We start from the raw sequence: 23,127 nt of genomic DNA on the forward strand, positions 1-23,127 counted from the left end.
AAGAAAAAAGGTTGTTTCGCTGTGCCATTACTTTTTATGTTCTTCACTCTACAAGTTTACAACATGTCCTTACTGACAAACACGCAGCGCAGAGCAGCAGCCACACCTACCAGGAAGTGATGACTGCATGACACTAATGTTCATCTTTGACCATGTCCTCCCGAATAAGACTTAAAGGAGAGTAAAATGCACCGACAGGCTGCATACAATGTAGCACCTAAGTATTTCAGAGTTTGGCGACATTTGCTTTGTGCAGAGAAAGTCTTTGATGAGATGAATGTGCTCTCTATGAATCTCAGTGGATGCTTCAGCTGCAGCTGCAGACAGATCAGATCCTCGCGCAGGAAACTGCAACTACTTCATGCAAAGCATATCTGCCAAACTTTCCTCCACACTTTTGTCGGCCGTGTTCACTCTGTGAGTCTGTGTCGGGAATCGTGCAGAGGATGATGCATGCACAGACGCTGCTGCTCGCGTTCAGCTCCTCCTCGATGGACTCTTCAATTCAAGAAGTGTAAAAGAGGCTTCAACCGGAAACCAAACTTTTTTCTTCGAACTTTTTTTTTTTTTTTTTTTGCTCTGAGGCAAAAGAGGAAAAGAGACGAGCCTACAGTGTCATAAAACAACACGGTTCCCTTTTTTTCTGCTTTTACGTTTGCTTTTGGAAATGTGTGAGCTGCCGACCAACGAGGGAGATCACGATTTCTGGCGAGGAGAATAATAAAGGGCGACGTCGAGTGAACTGAGGCTACACAACACTCGCATAACGGATTTTGGTCCTTTATCATGGAAGATGTGAGTATAGCCTCCCAGTCCCTGATCTGCCTCTATGTGCGCTGCTTCGCTCTTTGTTGCAGCTTCATGTTGCCTTTGCAAATGAATAATCACAGGGTTGATATGACTGAGGACACTTCATCAAGTATTCACCCAGTGAGCTTGTGCGTAAATCACGGTTGTGAAGTACCTACTGTGTAAGGGTGCGACCAAATAACAAGAGCTGAGTCCGGGGCCCATAGAAAAGCAGGCTGCGCGGAAACAAAGCCGATATTTTGGTGTAAAGTTAAAGTAAAAAGTTACTTTTGGTTGTTGTAGAGATGCCAAACTATGTGGTGCACTCATCCAAAGTTGACAACATTTGGCACAAAGCACCTGCCCACCTGTCAAAGTGTTGCATCAACTTGTTGGTCAGATTCCATCAGAGACTCCGTCAGACGTAGAGAGAGAGCTGCATTTAAAAAACACCACGTTTAACCTTCGCGCTTTATATTGATGCTTACATATATATATATTTTAAAGTGGTTCAGGTCGTGTTTGATGTTAGAGGGATCCATTGTAAATTCGGCCTAATTTTAATTCCCATTACAGACCCCACATGACTTGCATTTTAACATTTAGTATTGGATAACACCCTTAGACTCAGGTCTAACTTCTGAAGAAGAGGACGGATCAGATCACATCTGAAGGACCCTGTTTGTAGATCAAAACTTGGCTGTGTTAAAAAAGTTAGCACAGGTTTGGAAGTGTCTTACTTTGAATCAATGAAGTTGTAATTTGTTGTGTTTATGATTAACGACGTGAAGCTTGAAGTTGTGTGATATTTGAGCAGATCATCAAAAGACAGACTTTTATTTGATTCTCTGCTTGATTTTGCCCATTTTCTTTAAATATCTCGCAGACACTAATACATTATTACTAAAGAAATGAATGACATGCAGGGGGAATTTGACTTTTGAGGAAGCAGACAAGAAAACGGAAGTTAAAGAGAAACATAAATGGCCTGTTACTTATGAAGATGCACGCAGTAAAAGCTCCCTCACCTATGTGTCAACACCAACAAGGTGTTTGAACCCTTAAACTAAGCTGTTCAAGCATTTCATCTACACCTTCATGTAACACCACTCTGAAGTATCCTCATAAAACAGCAACAAAGCTGGTTGGCAACCCAATAATAACTGTGAGGTGTTAATTAAAATCACATGTTGAAGAGCACATCAGTGAAGTCGACACTAAAAGAACTCAAGTTTCAGTTTGAGCTGAAGTAGAGAGCGTTTTTTAAAAACGAAAGTTTCACTGTGCACTGAGAGGATTTCCAGTAACAACATTTTTCAGTAATATTTGCATTTGATGTGTTTATTCGATGGCATATTGTTAGAATGATTACATTGAAAGATATCCTCCTGCACACGGCTTCAGTGCCAGTAAAGACATGAGCTTTATAGACCAAATGAGTTTTTTGAAGGCTGTAAACATGTTTATCTTTGCGGTCATAAAGGGAATTTAAACATGCCATTTGCATGCAGAATGTGTTTTTTGTTTGTTTTGTTTGGATGTCTTAAATGTGTCCTGTATCAGACCTCTGTGGAAATCACATATGAAATGAAAGTGGCCCAAAACTTTCCCAAAAAATCAGATTTCATATGACTTCTGCTGTTCACACTTTCATAAGAAATGTGACTCAGCTCACTTGTGGCTGCAGTGTGAATGCACTGGACACTGTAAGTGCGTTTTTTTGCATTTCCGCTTTGGTTTAATTTTTAACCTCGGAGGATCCTGCTTGATTGTTTTTCATACCTTGATTGAAGTCTTTTCTGGTTGAGAGATTGTTGCCATAGTAACTTGTCAATCTCAGGTAGCCATGCCCCTTGAAACTGGTTTACTCTGCTGTCAATTAACCTCTAAATGGGTCCATAATGTAGAACTGTGCTCGAGGACACTCAAGAAGGAGATAGAGAGCATAAACTTGTGAGTTAGTTACTGAGGTAACAAATCATCTAAAAAGTAAAAGGCTGTTTACCTGCTGGCTGTTAGAAATAATGTAGTTATAAAGTATGTTTGCATTAGCTTAACATTTACAATTCAAGCCAGAGGTTAACTTCTTTTTCATAGTTTGGGGATTTGAATAGATTTTTGTCCACACACAGATCAGATGAACCTTATCAACAGACTGAAGTGAGCTTTGTTGAAGAAATGTAAAACAATGGCATTTACATTACCACAGAGAACTTCCCATCTTACTACATGTTCTGCATGCAGTGGTCATAATTTTTTTTTTTTTTGCAAATTGTTCTGAATCCTGTGCAGCAAGATTTATGGACATTTTATGACGTGAGAACATCACGTCCAGTTTGGCTGGAGATTCCTAAAGTGAAGATGGGAGCGGGCCAATAGGAGTGAGACTTCCTTAAAAGGAAACAGAAGGTCTGTCTGTCTGTCTGTCTGTCCGTCTGTCTGTCCGTCCGTCTGTCTGTCTGTCTGTCCGTCTGTCTGTCTGTCTGTCTGTCTGTCGGTCGTGAATAGGTGAAATAACACGCAGCATTGCTCACCATTTCCGCGTCATTCGTTGTGTATCATGTTCTGCCCTCTTGTCTGACAGATATCCGCCCACTGTCAGGTGCATGTGTGAACAAGCAAACTTAGGAAGATTTATGAGATATTTTCAGGAATGCACATTTGGACAAAGCTAATGGTTCTGAAGTTTATTGTAGAATAAATGATAAAGACTGACGTCAGCCCGTGGTGTTGGTGAGTGTGTTAGTCTGAGCTCCCTGTCCATGGCTGGCTTCCCACCAACAGCTGTTTGGCTCCTCTCTCTTTCTATTTACTTTGAATATGTGCTTGTTTCCTGGTCTTCTCTCTGCTTCACATTCTTTCTTATCTTTCTTTACTTTTCCCCCCTGAAACCCACCGCGTGCCATGATGAGCATACGTCTCAGCACTGACTCATCCATTTATCAGCATCCCGCTGACCCGGAGTGCAGAGTGTGACGTGTCAGCCTGACCCATTCAGCCAGAAGGAAACAGACTGCCACATTATGTGTCAGGCACAAAACAATTAACCCTCTCTCATAATCGCTGTGCTATCCAGGCCTCTGCTGCACAATGGATGTGTGTGTGTGTGTGCATCGTCTTACTGGGGCACTGCTGGAAATTCTGGGAAAGTGCTTTAATGAAAAAGAAAGAGCCTCAGTAGTGAATGAATGTGTGCACTTGATGAGACAAAAGTCCTCAAGAGATGGAAAGATGAAGACATGGTTTCTACTGACTGTACAAGTGTTCACTTAGGATTGAATAGAAGTGCTGTTTCTATTTCTTTTATATTCTTAAATATTTCCCACATCAGCCTTCTTAATATCAGGTCTGTTTCTATTCCAGTACAAACATGCAGAGCTGCCAGTTGTTGGGATTTATGTCCTGCTTCTGTTGGCGTTATTAAACAGATAATATGCGACACACAGTTTAGCAGCTTGGGTGGCGACACAAAGCTGTTAACACAACGGCGACTACAAAGTGCAGCCAAGTAAGAAGTCAACTTCAAATCACGCGTTGACCCGACCAACAAGGACGAGCAGAGCTTTCTGTCCTTGAGCATCACACCCACACGTACGCTTTAAAGTTGGTCTCAGGTGCAGGCAGCGCCAGGATTATCAATTTCACCAAGTTCACCTTCTTACTGCTGCGCTGACAGTGGCGTGTTGATGTGTACAGACATGTGCTTGTTGTAAACATAGAATTGCATAAAACTGGACCAATGGGCCTCGTCGATCCTTTTATTGCTGATACACATTCTAGTAGTTTGAGTCAGGATCAGACTATGATACTCCTACAGTAAAGAGATTATCAAGCAGGATTTTGCAGTGCTGAAAGCAAAGCTGTATTTCATGCTTTTGAATTTTGTTTTACTAAACATCCTTGGTTGCACAGTGGGCTGTGTTGCCTCACAGCAAGAAGGTTCCTGGTTCGAATCCTTCTAGAGCCTTCTATGTGGCGTTTGTTCTCCCAGTGCATGCTTTGGTTCTCTGCAGGCTCTCCAGCCTCCCCCCACAGTTAAAGACATGCTCTTAAGGTTAATTGGTCAGTCTAGATGTGAGTGTTGCTGGTTGTTTGTCTTCGTATGTCCGCTCTGTGACTGGTTGGGTTTACCCCTGTCACCCAGTGACAGCTGGGATCAAGTCCAGCCGTGGTTATGGAAGCTCACGCACTCTTGTGTTGGTGTTTGGTTTCTCCTGTAATCCGGTGCACATCATACCTGCATTTTGCAGATTGCATTTTATACCATTTTATAACATCAAATAACTGATGTCTGAACATGTGTTGTGCAGTGTCCTGAAATGTGCTTATAAATAAAATATATTATTATTGAACACCAAATGGCGTCATTAAACTAACTATGATGACAAAACCTGGTTTGAGAAAAAATGACTTGACATGCATTTTGATTTATAGCTTGACCAATGTCCCATCTATTAATATGAGGAGGCGGGGCTTATGACCGACCCTGCAGCCAGCCTGCAGGGGGAGCTCTCAGTCCTGTGGCTTCACTTGAGGCGAATTACTGCGCTGTCCACTCTTTATGTCGTCTATGGCTACAACATACCAGTAAACTGAGGCCGTTTACAGTAAAGACACTTTAGTCAGAGCGGCTCAGCTGGTAGAGTCGCTCTTGTTTCCGCTAAATGCTATTCATGCTCAAGTCCATTTATTTTGTGTAAATAGAAAAACATCCAATGAAACAGAAAGGGTCACAACATGTCCCAGATATGAAATGATTTCATTGCTGTATGTGCCGTTCACCATATTTAACCAGTGCACGTCTTCAGTTATCATCTATGAGTTCACCATGAAGATGTTTGAATAGTATCTGACAGCGTTAGTGTTTGGTGACTAACGGTCATGTACTCAGGCTGTTCTGTTTCAAAGGAAGATTGTGGGTGTTGATGTGCAATGTTTCATGCATTAAAGTTCTCTCATGGTCAGGGCAGGATTGTAAAAATAGACTTCCTGCATGAGCTATCAGTCTTTTTCATACCTCATGAACTCTTTTAGAAATGTAATGCGTGCTCACAAACGCATTCATGCGCGCTCTCTTTTGAATCTTGGTGGCCTTACAAAAAATCACATTTCTTTTCTTCTGATAAAAAACCTATTGAGCACATAGACATGAGTAAAAATGAGTATTTCTTTGAATTCATTCACAACATTTTACAAACCAAACTGAATTTCTCTTTGAGGATTAATAAAGTAACCTGAATTTCTCTTCAGGGTTGAGGTGCGAGCTGCGAACTTGTCTCGTGCACTTTGCAGTTTCAGGGTACTACAGGAGGAAGCTGAGCAACTTGAGCAAAACATGTGTGGCTGGCACGCACATACCCGGGGCCACGCTATAGGAAGTAAAGGAGGGTGCTGCTGATGTGACCTGAGGGAGTCAAAAGGCTTCAGAGTATGTCAAGAGAAAATGTTCATTTAATTTTTGGATTTTTCTTAAACCTAATTTATCAAGAGAAAAATATTTATCATCCAGTCCTGTTATCAAGGTATCATCGATTTGCAGTTCACGTCTCCCCATCTCATGTGTTTGCTGCACTAACTAAGAACGATCAGAAACCTGGATCAGGTGTTCAGGCGCAGCATTAAGCTGGTTGCTATCAGAGTACTTCCTGTAGAAGCTCTCCGATTGGCCGGCTGGTGACCAGAACTCACAAATAATTAGCCTTTTTGGCCTCCATCGATCGACTCTGATTCTAATGTTAAATTTACACACAGATGATGCGAGTTTCAGGCACTGTGTGAGAATTACTCGTCTCACCTCAAAGTCTGCCTCTGCCCTGTCCATATGTGAGTGTGCTTCCTCCCTCTCTCCTTCGCTCCTCAGGGACAGCACACGAGGTCAAAATATTAATCAGTCAATATTCATTATTTCTAGAGCACCAATTCACAACAAATGTCATCCCAAGACACTTTACAGAAGAGTAAGTAACTAAAAAAACAACGTTTTTAGTTCTTAAAAGAAAGGAAATCAAACTGGTTCAAGGTTGGAATCAAAAACAGAAATTGGGGTATCATTTCCAGGTTTCTCGAAACCAGGATTAAAACTTGTCCAGATATTTAGAAACCCGGATTTATTGCTTTTCTCACTTTGTTGATCCTTTTTTTCCCACTTTTTATAATCCCCTCAGTTTTCTGCTTGAACATTTAGCAGCAGCTTTAAAGATACCAGAGTAAAGAGTTCATCTCCTCATAGGGAGTCTTTAGATTTTCCTCCTGATTAAACCTGAGGGATGTTTGACAGTGAGATAAAGAGCAGAATTATCATTCATGTCTTCATCTTCATCTTGCAGGTCAAATTCACAGATTAGGAGTCCACTTTCTGTAGAAACAGAGACTTTCTGTCAAAGCCTTAAAGATAAATGAAAGGTTAAGATTGAATGTTTGTGAGATTGGGAGTGCAGACTTTTGAAACATGACTGACTTGCTCAGGAATCAAAATACGACTCTGAGCAGAGACTGAGCCTGCTTGACTTTCTGATTGTAGGGTGTGGACAGTTCTATCAACCCCTCCTGTGTTTGTTTTTTATTGTAGTACATTTGGCTGTGACAACATTGGCAGCAACGGCACACACAAAGGAAGTTGAATCTGTTAATAGACTCTAGTTAATCGAATCTTTCAGTGTGATCATTTCAGCGCAGTTATTTCAATCCGAGCTTCTTGCTTTTCATTTCACATCTTTCAGAGAGTCAGCTGATCAGCCAGTCACGTGGTTTTCTTTTTAGAATAATAACATGTTAATAACAGCAGCAGAATGGCGGACTGGTCCTGTCTTCTCACAGCTGGGGTGAGTGGGAGGGAAGTGTAAGCTCCAGTGAGGGTTGCGGTGAGTTCAAGCTGGGCAGGTCAGTGTAAAAAAATCAATGAATGCCAGATGCTGCGAGACCTAAATCCTCATCAGAAACACATGTTGGCTAAGGTGTGCCTCTTCCACATAACTCTGAGCTCTAATCTTTTCTTCTTTTTTTTAAGACCCAGGCCAGCATGCATGACCGACGTTAGCTTTAGCATATTGTAAATTTATAACATGCATAACCACCTGTCTCTGCGTTTCATTTTGCACAATGGCAGAAAAGTAACCTCAACGTTCACCTCAACACCACAGAGAGGGCTGATAATAGTTTGGGCTAACATATTTGGTTCAGCCTGAGTTTCAGTGCAGAGCAGACTTCCTGTGTGAGTTCATAAATATGAGTCTCTTCACCTACTGCGTGCTATCACAGCGCACGGCCGGGCGAGTCAGCTGAGCTCTGAGTAATGGAAACCTCTCACTGCTGCGCCTTTGGGAGGGTTTGGTCACTTTCAACCAGCACCATCATATTTTTCCATGTTCAGCCGTGTCAGAGGCATGCCAAGGCCACACAGTACCCGCTGGGTGCTTTCCTAGACTTCACAGTGAGCCTGCTTTGTCTTTGTGCTGAACTTCTCCTGGCTGCACTATCACTCTACTTTCAAGTGTTTTTCTACAAAGAAGCGTTTTTTAAATTTTTGCCCCTTTCGCTCTCCATCTGGTATGTCTGTCCTCCTCACTTGGCATGCTTTCTTTGCAGCTGCACTGCTGTTTTCAAAGTGGAGACACACTTGCAGTTGAAGTGAAAGTGGAAAAACAGTAAGATGGCCTCTCACCTAATCCCAGGAAAGGAAAAAAGATATCCTGTGGAAGTTCCTCAAATAGAAACAAAGGCAGTGAATTTTGCAGACACCTGCAAATATCTGCGTATTAGTCACACTAAAAAATGAGAATGTGGGTTTACAGAGCGCTTACTCCACACGTCTAAATGTAGATACGTACGTGTTGTGCTGAGGTCAGCAGCTGGACCGTCATCCTCTTAGACTCACAGCAGTTACAATAGATACTATGGTGACCAAAGTTCTGTGGAAACAACATCAAAATATCTTGACAGTTAAAGGAGCATTATGTAACTCTGACACCTAGTGTTTGAAATGGGTACTGCAGTCAGAATTCCAACTTTGTAAAGAGCTGTCCCACGCCTAGAGTGGATTCTCACACAGGTCACCATGTGGTGGATAGTGTAGCTTCAGTGTTTAGCCAGCTCTGCATGTGGTGGACACTGTAGCTTCAGTGTTTAGCCAGCTCTGCATGGGTCTGTAAAGCTTTCTGCGTTCTAACCTCTCTCCATGTTTCAAAAGCATCTCCAACATTGATCCTAGTTTGAGCAGCTTTCTGCTGCTGGAGCTTATTAGAAACATGCAGAGGCTTTTTAGCTCGGGTACAATCACTTCTATGTGAAGCAGTTCCACTGCCCGCTTCCATCGCTGCAACACCTGTTGACCTGATAACTGCTCTCATATCTGGCAAACCCAGGGGCGTCCAAAACGGCCTTCAAAGCCCCGCCTACCTTCTCTGGTCCAAACAAATCCAGAGCATTCAGGAGCAGAATCTAAAGTTAGAAGGAGGACATACTGGCTGCTGCATTGTTGTCAGAGAAGCTTCAACACAGCATGTTTCCTTCATGTCTGATCACATCATTTCATTGTGAAGATATCTCACATAGTGGACCTTTAAAATCCCCCTTCCAATACATCAGACAAGCTTGTGTAAGACTTTCTTACAATCCGTCATTTTAATTTTTTTAATTTTTTTTATTTGGCACGACCTCTTAAAAAGCATTCAGTTTTTAAAGTCACTTTATCACACATGATCACATTTAATATGAGAAACAATCGGACTGATGCATTTGTAACAGCGTGATTAAAACTCCCAGTGGTGACTTTTCACCTCATTATTTTTCCAGCAGTAAAAACAGAGCACTGTGTCTCAAAAATATATTATACCCAGGATCAAATTAATATTGGGCCTTTTTTTTTTACCACATGCTGACCCGATTATCATCCATCCAATCAGCTTTCCAGCTTTCAAAACATTTTTTTATTATTATTAGGTTGAGATAACAGGATGTGACAAGAGATTTCAAACCTCTGATGGAGTTGAGTCGGCTCCTCCTTTGCTTTGGTCTCTCTGCTGTTTCAATCCTTATTGTTTGTTGCTGTCGGGAACTTTACAAGTGTTTTTTTTTTTTTTTGCTTCTTCCTAAAACCGATCATTGTGGCTGTATAAGGCTGCTCTCATTATGATTGTAAAGTACATCATCACATCATCTACTTTATAATTTGCTCACAGATTCATCATGAACTGCAGAAGCCTCGTGGCTGTTTGTTATGTTGCCTAGCAACATGTTCTTGATGTTGTGCACTGATGCTGCCTTTTGTGGCTGCATCGTAAACAGAGCTGAGTTGCACTCACTTACCGCACATCTCCTCAGATCAGACCAGAGCAGCTAACAGCTATCTCAAGATAAGCATTCGCAATAAACACATCTGAAAAGTATTTGAATATATCTCAGTTAATGTAGAAAAGTCTGTATGTGATTCTTGAACGAACATTTTCGTTGTTGAGAGGACTTCTCACCATGCTGATGCTTTCACACTCGTGTTGTAGTCAAGACCGAAGAGACCGAGACCAAGACATACCTGAGACCAAGTCAAGACCTAGGGATGGCGAAACGAAGGCAAAAAAAAAGCCGACTCTTCGCTTTGGATAACTTTCTGAAATGTTGTCAAAATAAATCTGTGAAAGAAAAGATTTTGCAATGAAATGTTTTTGTCTCGTAATGTTCAACTTCAGAACCGAGCAAAACAAAAGATGCTGTTTAAAGTTATAAATCAAATCTGAGAGAAGATCTGAAGTTATTCGAATGTTAAGAGAACATAAATCCTCCTTCCTCATCCGAAGGCAGATTTGGTTAGACAGTTTTAACAGTTAAGTTGTGAGCAGAACTTTGTTTTTGTTCCTCGCTGCATAAACCTGATGTGACCTTCTCTGCAAGTCAGAGTTCCTCTTTTGACCGGTACGCACTAATTCAGTGACCTATAAAGAGCAATACCACAGGTAAGTCTTCTTCGATGGAAAAGGGAAGTGTTTGAAATAAAGAGCAGACCTCCTCTTTAGATTTTGAGGTTGATCGGTCGCATTACTTCGAGGGATGAGCATTACCTTAGATCTCTTGATTACAAACGTAAACAAAGATGGCGGATACGATCCTTCCGATGGTCTGCTATATTTTCCTATTAATCTCTCTCATCAGAACTGTTTCTGTAAAACATTCTTGAAATGTTTAGACCTACATCTGTTTCATCCTGAGGTCGTTGACTTCTTGCGTTTTTAGCTCATCGATCAATATTATCATTTCAGTTTAACCCCATCATTCAACTGTGATGTATTCTATGTGTGGACTTGATCCTTCTCACTCATCAAGTCTGCATTAAAGTGGCTTCATTAAGGGCCACCACAGCAGACACACACACTGACTGTTCAGTGCGTGCAGAGTTAACCATCAAAACGCCACATCTGTCAGACCACCAACAAGGAAACGACTTCTTTGGACCGACCATTTCAACATTGACTGTTCTCTGCTGATCATAATAATCCACCAAGAACAATCAAAATCTACAAGATCCAGATCCAGTGAAAGATTGAATCCATAACACAGATTGTCTCAAACTGTTGTGTTGACCTTTTTTGCCCTCATAACGTCCTGCTTGGTTTAAAGGAGGCGCCTCCTTCTGTTCTGACAGCCTATAGGACGTGACTGTGCCGATGACTGATGTTACTTGTATCTGATGAAACTCTTAAAACATGGATACGCTGCTTCTATAAACACGTTTGGCTGATTTCTTCATGCACGCACTAAGGAGGTTGATTTAAAGTGTGAGTGTGTCTCGCTGCATTAAAAGTATAAATATTAGAAGTGGGAGAAAAAAATAAAATGGATTTAAAAATCAAGATTTTTATCTTCTGACATTTTAAATTCATTCATAACTTCCCCAAAAAAACGTTTCTTTTGGGCTCAAGTCACTCCCTGCTAAGTGCTACAGCTAGCTCTTTACTTCAGGAGGAAGCCAAATGGAGCAGAGATTCAGGCAGTCTCACAGATGTCTGGAGCAGGTCCTGAAGTGTGCACTCATTCAAAAAGAGACTCTGAATCATGACTCCAGGATCGACTTGAATCGGACAAAAATTGAATCTCAATCGAATCGTGACCTGAAGAATTGAAATCAAATCGTGAGACACCCAAAGATTCCCAGCCCTAATTAATAAGTTGATAATCATTATAAGATATTCTCTGAATAAACTATTTAGAGAAACTGGACAAATCATCAAACACTCCTCGTGTAGCTGGAGTGGACTGAGACCTGAATTACTGAGACTCTGATGATATTTGACTTTATGGGATCACCCCTAGTAGAAAGTGTGATTGTCATGAGTAACAATGAGAGACTGAGGTGGACTCTGCCTGTACACACGCTGTTTGTTTCATGTGTCATTTCCTTCTTCCACTTCATTGCAGGGTGGGAAAGAGGACCCAGCCCAGTGTAAAGAGCCAAAGTTCCTGGCTAAGGCTGGCTGGATGAAGAGGGGCTACGGCAGACTGTTGGCCAGCTACAAGGACCGCTTCATCCATGTGGAGAAGACGGACATCGTGGTGTATGAAAACGAGGTACGTTAACATCTGCACTCATGCAACACTCTCACAGATGTGCACCAGAAAGCACACTACTACTACTGCTGCTGTAATATCATTTAAAGAGTCCAAACACAAACAGCAGACTGCAGGGACAGGACACAGCACTGGTGAGCAGGCTGTTTAACTCTCCTTTTAGGGTTTGTTGATTTTGTGAGTCGAGATGATCTATTTATTACAGAAGAATTTGTTTGTGATTTATCTGCACTCTGTGTTGCAGGAGCTGCAGAACTGTTTGGAGAGGCTTGACCTGGAAAGCTACGATAAATGTCACGACTTAAAGAGCCCCTTTAAGAGGAAGCACAGACTGATTCTCATTCGATCACCCAAGTCTGCAAACAAGGTGAGCTGAGAGCTGCTTGAAAACTAACTGTGTGTCAAATGTGACACAGTAATGGATGAAATAAGGAGTTCCTCTGAACGGAGATGCAAGAAATTCAGCAACGCAAATTTTTGTTGTTTACAATGTGTGCAGTCAGCTGAAACGGGGCGTTAATCCTCCGTAGCAAACAGCTACAAGATCTCACCTGTCAGTCAATCAGCCATGCACAGATGTATTTATAAAAGCATACAGTTATCCTTTCCAAAAATCTAAATGCATATGTTAAAACAAAATATCAAGATGAATTACCACGACAGAAATGAGCTACTGGAGCTACTGCACATCTGTACGAGTATGTGACAAATAAAACTCTTGAATCCCGGTTCACTAAGTGGTTTTGAATGTACCAGGGTCATCAGTCTTCATCACAGCAGACAACTGCTGTCTCTCTTCAGCCTCCCTGTCCATATAAATACAGGACATAATGGAGGTCCGTTGCCATGTTTGAAGGCAGCCTTTAGTAAACACTTAAGGAACTGCGGTATTTTGCACTTCCCTTTAAGCTGCAAACTTGAACAGTGCATGTTGCAGCTCAGTGCCAGCAGGGCAAGCAAGACGCTGTAATTAAAGAAGTCCAGCGATGCTTCTTTGACTGCAGCAATCGAGCTGAAACGTAGCAGAGAAACTTTCATCGTCAGCGTCACTTTTAAACACAGTTAAGTTTTAAATTCCTCCTCAGTCCACGTGAGCAGCTTCAAATGCAGGAAGGCTTCATCCAGCTACTGTTCCATACTTTGTGTAGGAAGTGAAACTGAGGAAGAAATCTAGTGAGATTATAATACAATGGCTGTAAAAAAAAATACAAGCAAAGGCAGAAATATAAACTAATCTGAAACATGTTTTAAACTAAAGTAGCTAACTAGTAACAAAAACCGCCAAAACTCTACAAGAAATGCAGATAACGTCCCACGACTGCACCACTCTGAGGCCGCCTACAGTACGAGTGGTACACACTGATTGGACTAAAATGCTTTTAGTTTGAACCTGTTCACATGATGCATCAGACCAGTCTTCGCTGCATTTTGTTTCCCACAATTCAAAGCACCAAGTCAGAGATCAAAGTACAAACAACGTAACAGGAAATAACACAGACATTAGATGGCAGGCTGGTCGTGCTAGCACTGCTAATGTTAGCCACAAGCAGCAAACCAATGTACTTTTATTTTTACATTAACAGTCTTCTGAGCTTCTTTTTTTTTTTTTACCCTTCAGACTCGTCTATTATTCTGAATTAAAATTGCATTTTCATGGACTTTGAAATTAGTCGCTTAGGAACATCCTTATTGTACCTTATTATGTATCATTTACTGACTGACCTTTCTCTCTTTGGGCTTCAGAACCATTGTTTCTTTTCTCAGTGCAGATTTGATTGGAAACAGAGAGCAGAGTTCAGGAGTCTCAATACTTGAGTCTTCACTACCTATTGCATATTTCTTGTGCATTTTATAGTTTTAACATTTAATAGTTAAGTTTAGATACATTTTAATCATTTCATTTGTTCAGCCAGTGAAACCTGCAGCTCTACTGAAGCAGCAGGTGTGTGACGCTGAGAGAGCCAAGCGGCTGAAAGAGCAGCAGACCTTGAAAACTGATCAACTCATTTTGTTTGAGCTGGTCAACAAACATTACAGGCAGCTAACCTCAATGAGGAAGTGACAACATGTGACAGCAGGCTGCAGCCTAATTTAAACTGTGCTGAGAGATACTGAGAATACCTCCCATATTTCAGCATAGGGGTGGATTACGCAGAGCTACAAGAGGACTGTATCTTTAATTTACATGAACGCTCATGTTGGGTCAGTTATGACAAATGCAATGAGGGCTGAATTAAAACTAGTTTGTGCACAATGTCTAATGCACGGTCGAAAATGTTCTTCCTCCTTTCACACATGAATAATCTGCAGATTTGGTTCATAAAGAAAACAAAACCCTCTGATGCATCTAAACAGGCAGTTTCATGCTTTCATGTTTTTCTTTTTACTTCTATTTATTTGACAGTTTTTTCAACTCTGCTCAGAGGCCGAAGACAGACTCTTACAAAACAAGAGGACAGTTGCAATGCTTGCTTGTGTGTGTGAGTGTGTTTGTGTGTGTGTGTGTGTGTGTGTGTGTGTGTGTGTGTGTGAGCATGTTAGTGAGTCAGAGTGAGAGAGAGAGAGAGGTATACATCCTTTTCACAAACACACAGCGTTGCTCCTCTCTTGTGTCACTTCTTTTCCTCGGCCTGTGTTCAGTGGCAGAGCTGCAGAGTGAGTCATGCACAGATGTTTCTCAACCTGCGACTCTCCATGATCTGGACATCTGTTTGGAAAAACTGATGCTTTTAACTGATTGGAAACTGAATCGTATTCACGTGCCCTCTGGATGTCCTCTGAAAGCCCGTCATTGGTTTTCGACTGTTTCACTTTATTTCTTTAACAGTGATGCCGTCGAGAACGTTGTCACTGCGCTGTTTGCTCTTTTCACACCTCGCTGAACAACACCGACATGTCGCTGATGTGTGATTTACAGGGAATGCTGCTTCTCTAGAAACAAACATATGACCTTAAAGACACCAAGTGTCCAATAAATACAGGTTAACTCTTTAAGACCTATAAAAGCAAACAAGACCATCAGAGAGAAGATGGATAATTTCTACAGAGTTAGTTACATTTTACTCCTGAAGTGTCAGACAAGACAATTAACTGACCAAAACCCAAAGCAGCGTTTAAATGAGTTTTCCTCGTCTGAGATTTATCATAAGCTGAACATTATACATTTTTAATTATGAATAAAGACTTTTGTCTGAAATACTTCTTGCACTTTTACAGGACATTACTATTAAAGAGATTACAGTTCCTGCTTTTGTCCACAGGGGTCGCCAAAACATCTTCGCCAGTGGTCTAACACAGCTTCTTTTTATTGCCAAGATAAGAAGCGAAGGCAGAGGAGATTAGAAAATAAACAAAGTAAATTTAAACAACAACTTTGTTTACAAAAGCCTGTCAAGTTTTACAATGATCCTGCACATGAAAACCGTGACTTCAACCATGTGGGGAACAAACAGAACACATGAAGACATATATGTCTGTAAATAAATCACGGTTAACAGGAAAATCATTAAAAACATTAAAACTACAAGCAGGCGTTCACATTTTGTATCTTCTTTATTTCTTTTTAACTGTTAACAGCTGATTCCTCCGTACATGTGACTCGCTCATTTCATGTGATTTTATTAAACATAAATCACAGCAGCTGTCTTTGTATCGATAGTCTTTGTTTTTCTCTCCGTAGAAGGAAGTAGAAAAAGGGAAATGTCAGATGATGCCATTTCAATTCCTAAAACAATCACTTTCATACGTTGAAAACAGTTTTCTGTTCGTCCGACTCTGAGCTCCTGAATGTGTTGGTAGTCGGTGATTGGTTGTGCTCGTTCAGGGTGGATAAAGTAAGTGTGAAGGATGTGAAGAGCTTCTTGGCTGCCGTTTGGTTTCTCCGGGGCAACCTTCCTAAGCTCAGACTCGGCACGTCTGAGGGAAACCAAAGAGACAAAGAAAGTCTTCAAGCTGCTCGGCAGTGTCTGTGCGTCTCACGACCCGGCACCTGTAACTGCTTTGTACCTGTCAGCATATTTAATGTAAAAAATAAGAGTTATTAAAGAGTTAAGTTTGAAGAAGACAATGAGGAAATCAGTTAACTAATGCTTTATTAAGAGGCTTTTAATGTGAAACGCATTGAAGACTTTGATGAACAGCACACGTTTGTTTTTGTATCTGCGTTCTTCAGACGAGCTGTTCAATGTTACGTTTGTGACGTCACATGAAAACTGAATATCTACTGCTGAGAAGAAGTGCCTTAACCTGCATTCTTCTTCGAGGGGAGAGACAAAATGAAGTCATACTTTACAACTAGAGTATTAAAGAATTCAGAAATGCAAAAAAACTGTAGTTCCTCGAGTGCCCACTTGAGGCTAAAACCAAGGAAAGGCCATTAACAAATCAACACCCACGTTGATATTGCTATTTTTCAGCAGAAGTAAACATGTTTACATCCTGGTTAATAAAAAAAAAAAAAGTTTTGCTGGACTTCTTTAATTAGAGTTTTGATCTGGATAGTTCAAGTCTTTGTTAGCACACATTGTGGGGCGGTGGGGGGGGGGCAATGCAAGTGATTGGTTTTGATTTGTCTAAAGAATAACAGTTATGCATGATAAGACTGCAAGCATTTACATTGTAGCTTTTTTTAGCAGTCTGGATCTGTTACTAGAATAACTAATAAAGTTACGTTGAGATAACGTTCAATATGGCGACTTCCATCGGTGAGCTTCAAAACTCTCACACACCTTTCTGAGACTATGTCCATGTTTCATACAGTCTCTGTGTGTAATCCCAGTCATTGGGAGAGTCAGAGCGTTTTTCACTTGGGTGTGCATGAAGTAATAAAATAACACATCAGAGAATTGACATGAAATTCATATGAGTTTTGTTCTTTCACTGTTTTAAAAAGTCACAACTGAAAGTCCAAACAAAAAGAAATGTAAAAAGCTAAGACACAAAGAAAGCCACCTGCAGCCTGTTTCAACTCAACCCTAAAAGTCCCACCTCTGGAAAGGCAAATAGCCAATCAGAGTTGAGGATTTTTCAGCGGCAACACTAAAGCAGCCTGGCCACCCTCTGGATCCACCTCTGACCTCTTTAAGTCGTTGAATCATTTGTTTATGGTCTCTGTGGTTTGTTTGATAAAATAAACTAAAGACATTAGTGAATCTAGAGCTAAATGAAGATCACTGTCTGTACAACACCATCATGTTCCTGTTAGCTAGCTGTAACACATTTAAGGAGGAGTAATGTCCAGTACGCAGATCATTACATAGTTAATGAATGACTCACCTGCTGCAGATTTCAGGATGTGTGCAAAAACAATCATCGATCATGAACTGGCCCCCAAAGCTTCCTATTTATATAGAATACATATGATCAGTCAATAAACAAAACAAAATAACACAAGGCTGAAATACACACATTAAGTTCATGATTACATTTTACCTCTGACATCAACTCCTTCACATCATGCTGCTTGCGAGCACATTTTAAAGTCCGGCCCACAGAGCTGTCTGTCACGAATAAAGGCACCAAATGTAGCTGATTGAATCCACGTTATGAAAGATAACAGTCAGACTGTTGTGATGGATCCCTGACACTTGTTGTTGTGTGTTTGACCTTCTGTTATGAACCTTATTATATAACTAAGACTGACTGTTCTGTGGCTGACAGGTCCATGATGTGAAGTTTCAAGCTCAGACTGCGGAGGAGAAGGAGGCGTGGATTAAAGCCCTGAGTGATGGCATCAATCGAGCTAAGAACAAAATCTTTGACGAGGTAAACATCTGTATAATCCCCACACAGAACCAGATGTGCCTCTGATTGTCAGTTAAGGACTTTCTCACTGATACGTGACCAATAAATGAATCCACTGATTAATGAACAAGCTCCATGTTTTCACAGGTGAAGGTTGACGACAGCAGTAATTTAGAGCATGTAACACGAACGAGACCCAAAGGGAACCGGAATCGACGGCCTCCGACCAGGATCCACATGAAAGAGGTTTGTGTGTCAATCCCTTTATCCCTGTTTAAAGCCTCTTAACACATGTTGTATTTTGAAAAGTTGTTGCTGTAAAGATGTGAACAGAAAACTCTCTTCATTGTTTTTCAGGATCTACAAGCTCACGTCTTCTTCTTATTGCTTTGCAGGTAGCTGATGTGTCTTCGGACGGTATCCTGCGATTGGATCTTGATCTTGAGAATGCCACAATTCCTAATGGGACCTCCCATGTTAGTGTTGATGGCCCTGAAAAAGTGGCCAAAACACCAGTGACCCCATCTAAAGACAGCAAAGACACAGAGAAAGAGTCTGAGCGAAGTCCAGAGGAAGAGATAAAGACTGAGCCAGAGGCCAGTCCCCAGAAAAAGGTCTTCAAACCTCCCATGCCCCCCATCAAAGAGGCTAAAGCCAGCTCACCTCCTGAGGACCAACCTGAGAAGGATGACGGAGCCGAGAAAAAGGTCTGTATATTTCTACCTAACCTTTTTGGTTCCATGCTGGATTTATGGGTATGTCTTTCTTTTTGATAAACATCACCTTTGAAATATTACTTTTATGTTTTTTTAAGGTCCTAAAGCCGCCAATGCCTCCTTCTAAAGAGGTGAAGCCCAGTGTTTCACCCAAAGCAGAAGAAGAAGAAGAAGAAGCTTCAAAGGAGGACAAAACTGAGAAGGAGCCTGAAAAGAGTCCAGATTCCAAGAAGAAGTCTGGACCGCCTCCAACCCCTCCAAACAAACCCAGTGCAGGCAGCTCCACCAGCAACCTCTCTGAGGCCTCACAGTCCAGGCCAAACTCCCACCCTCCAACCCCTCCGTGCAAAGAGAAGAAACCCTCCAATCCTCCTGAGGAGCTGAACCAAGAGGTTCAAGGCTCAGCTGATGAGAAAAAGGAGGAGGAAAAAGTGGAGGAGGTGACAGGAACACCCTTGGAAACGGAGGAGGCAGAGCAGTCGGTTCCCGAAGAAGGCGATGGTTCTCAGAGTCCCAGTGCAGAAGGACAGGTTTCAGAAGACGAATCAGCAGAAGCCGACAGTGAACCGCAAGAACCCACGGAGCCACTCGCAAAGAGTCGTTCTCCTCCGCTTGTCACCAAGAAAAAGCCTGAGAAACCTGCTCAGCCTGACGAGGGCGAAGACCTTAGTGCACTGCTGCAAAATGCTCCAGATACCTCAGCCTGCTCTTCTCCAGCAGAAGAGACACTGCCCAAGAGTGAAGTCCCCACAGTCGCTGTCTCTTTGAGCGATCCGGTTGCTGATAGCCTCAGCCTGAGTCCTCTGCTGAGTCACTTTCCCGGGGAGAAGAAAAAGAAGGCGGAGGAGAAGTCTGTGGACAGCGGGCAGCACTCGGACGATGACAGCGAAAGCTCCGTGAGTGAAGACACACTTGCAGCGTCCACGGCTGCTCTGAAAGGAAGCAACAGCGCCCTGGATGTTTTGGACGCCAACGAGGACAACGCTCCGATCTCTGTTCACTTAAGGCACCCCAAGGTGGCGCCCAAGCCTCAGGTTGCATCAAAGGCGTTTCCACTACGACGCTCGGAGCCCACTCCTCCTCTCAAACCCTCAGCCAAGGCTCGGTCAGCCTCCATTGGAGATCTGTTGTCCGTCTCTTCAGCCCGTACTGAGGGGGGACAGCAGACCAGAGCCAAGGCCGAAGACAAAGCCACGCCAGCTGAGGACGTCGTGAAGCTGGAGGCTGAAGTGGCGATGGAGATAGAAAAGACCAGGGAGCTCATGAGCAAAGTGTCTCTTGAGGGAGGTGACGGGGAGTCCGCGTCGGAGGACCTACTCACCAAGGCCATGGAGAAGCTGAAGACGGCCGACCATGTGCTCCGAGAGGTCAAGAAACTGACACCAGCAAAGAACTCAAGTGTCAGGAAGAGCTGGTGAAAGGCATTCAGAGCAGATAGTCCTTAGATAACCATTCGCTAAACCTTTCTCCTACAGAGTAATTATCCATTTATAAGTACATCAGCCTTGTCAGGATCGAGATCTCTCCACCTCCTGTAGAGTTTGTATGAGGCTTAATATTTGATGTATACAAAGGGTTTTTTCTTGTGTCTGTTCCAGATCCAGAAACACCAGAGTGAAGTATAATAGATTTATTGAACAGTGTGTCTTTTTGCTGCAATGTGAAATCTTTGGTCAAGCTTATTACCTTTCTATCTATAGTAGTACTTGAGCATCACAAACAAAGCCTTTGCAGCAAGCTGGAGATCAGCTGAGCGCACCAAAGCTTCACAGCACAGATTCAATCCAATGTGCCGGAGCTGATGTCAAAAGAAGAGAAGTCAGCCGTCTCAAATGTCTTTGTTTGCTCTTGCTGTGCTTCAAACTTTTTTTTTTTTTTGTGGAAGTTTTAAGAGGTCAGTGCTACAGTGGGAAAGCAAATCACTGTGTAATATACTTGAGAAAGATAAAAACAAATACAATGTTGTTGCGCCAACATTTCAATACAAATGAAGAAGTACACAAAAAAGTGAAAATACATAAATTAAAAAAAGGGAAATGCATAAATCCTGATATCATAAGGTATGATAAGTTACACAACAGAGTAAGTACAGTAGTGGGATTATTGACAGGTGAGACACAGACCCAGGCTGTTTATATGAACTCCAGGTAATGATCTCACAGATGGAGCTTCGTGATAAAACAAAGAACCACGCAGAGAGCATTTGATAGTGTACATACAGCTTCATTGTACGTACATGTCAGCTCCACACTGTTTGATACAATGTCTGAGGGTAAGAGGCGGAAAAGGACGGTGACAGATGAAGCTCGTGCCGTGAAAGACGCCCTGCAGATATTATTCACAACAGATGCATCATTATCTCATGTTTTGCAGAAAGTTATAAAACCTCACGTTACGTCTCGTGCATAGAAATAACACGCGAAAAAATGTCTTGAATAGCTGTAGACGCGTGCAGACTCAGATTTGCAAAAAAAAGGATGAACCTTTTCAGTCGACATGGTTCTTTGGCTTCTCACATCACGATCAGTCTTTGATAACATCACATTGTTATTGTGATGATGCCATAAATACAGTATTAACCATACGTTCATCAAATAAATATACAGCAGCAAAAAAGTCTGAACTAAAGTAGAAACTTTTAGTAGCATGCAGGATACCATGTTAATATCGGAGGTAAAGTTGTGATTCAAGCGCACGTGAAGAGCTGCTGTGAGCCACCAGGTGTCGCTGTTTGCCTTCGAATTGGACTCTTTTTCAGCAAAGAAATAATGACACCCCCCCTAGCAAACACACACACGCACACACACACACACACACACACACACACGCACCTTTAAAAGTTTCATCCTCTCTTCACTGCACATCACTAAAGGACACAAAAACAGCCCCACCCAGTAAAAACACAAGCCGGTGTTTGCCCACCATGTGGATACTTGCTGCGGAGGCTCAGAGATCAAGCTTTTCCCACGTTATTGTAAATGTAAATCTGTTTGAATGGGCACAGCTTTTCTTTTTTTTTTTAAATGTACTCTTGTTTATAACCGGCTGGTGATGGCTGAGTGTCACTTTAGAAGAACCGAGTATTGGCTGCCAGCTTGAAGTGGCATGAAGGGGACAGGGTTTAGTGAGCAGTCAGTGGACGGACTTGGGAATAATGACATGAGTGTCTCATTTGTGATTATTGTGCAGATTTTGTAAGTGTTTGCTCATAATTAACTACGTGCAATTCTTTCTAGTTTCACTTTCACTGCAGCTAAACGTACAGCTTCATTTTAATTGTCCGTTTTATGTTTTTGTTCATACCTGACATTTCAAGGATAATTACCTGATAACTAATTTGAGAATGAATAAGAATATGAGAGTACAATGCTGTCAGTCAACTCATTGAGAACCTGCAAGATGACTAACATTTGTAAATACCAAATCATACGCAGCTTAATATTTTCTTACAGAAATCTTTTTCTGTTTCTGTTCTTCTTTTCAGTTCCCATGTTTTAACTGTCAGTTTATATGAGGGATTTGATATTGTACATACTTTACATGTTGTGTGTTGTTGAGGGACATTTACCAACATAGCTCAGGAGTTTTCTAAAAGTGTTTTTTTTAATCTAATCACGTACATAGAAGAAGAATGAGTAGACAGTTTTGTTATTAATAATATGTTCATCATAGTGATGTTCCCTTTAATAGCACTTAATGCTCTCACTAACACACCTGTAATAATTGCTCATCAGTCATATTTCCCTGCAGGGGGTCTCTGCATGAAGGATTTCCCCTGGTTTTATCCAACGCTTTGTTAAAAGCTCTTTCCAAACAATCTTCCCTTCAGAGTATGTAAGAAGATTTTCTAACATTTTGTACTCTTTGATAACATTTTCTATTGCTCAAATAAACAAAGGGAAACAATGTGTTCATGTTTGCTTCGTGTGGTTTTGTCATTTAAATGTATTAATGGACGTCATTCGACTTTATTTCTCAGGTGGAAGTTCTCTGGGTTTGCATCTTGAACTGCCATGATCAATAAGCTCCAGCAACACTTTTAGTGTGGAGATCAACTTTATAAACAAATTAGACCGTGACCTTCATCAGGGTCATCACAGCTGGAGCATGTTGACCTCCTCAAGCCTGTCGCTCCTATTATGTGCTCTAGATAGGAGGATTATCTTATTCTCACAGCCTCTCGTGTGCAAGTGGTTTACTTTTTTTTAATAATGATTAACTTTTCAGACACCAGAGGCTGTGTGTGTTGCATATTATACGACTAAACCATTACTTAGAAATCAATAAGAAATAATGTGATCATTAAAGGTTTACTTTCAAACCGGAA

At 41.6% G+C, this 23,127-nt stretch overlaps 1 protein-coding gene across 1 annotated transcript; it reads left to right on the top strand.

Annotated features, from left to right (window-relative positions):
• Window positions 1-417: 417 nt before the first annotated feature.
• plekho2 (pleckstrin homology domain containing, family O member 2) lies at window positions 418-22,709 on the top strand. The gene is made up of 7 exons (XM_079339214.1): window positions 418-795; window positions 12,193-12,342; window positions 12,587-12,709; window positions 18,001-18,105; window positions 18,232-18,330; window positions 18,480-18,791; window positions 18,899-22,709. Exons 1-7 carry the CDS (start codon window positions 787-789, stop codon window positions 20,216-20,218), a joined length of 2,118 nt encoding a protein of 705 aa, XP_079195340.1. The 5' UTR covers window positions 418-786; the 3' UTR covers window positions 20,219-22,709.
• The last annotated feature ends 418 nt before the right edge of the window (window positions 22,710-23,127 follow it).

This window comes from Symphodus melops (genome assembly GCF_947650265.1).
Source record: "Symphodus melops genome assembly, chromosome: 3".
Lineage (NCBI taxonomy): Eukaryota > Metazoa > Chordata > Actinopteri > Labriformes > Labridae > Symphodus > Symphodus melops.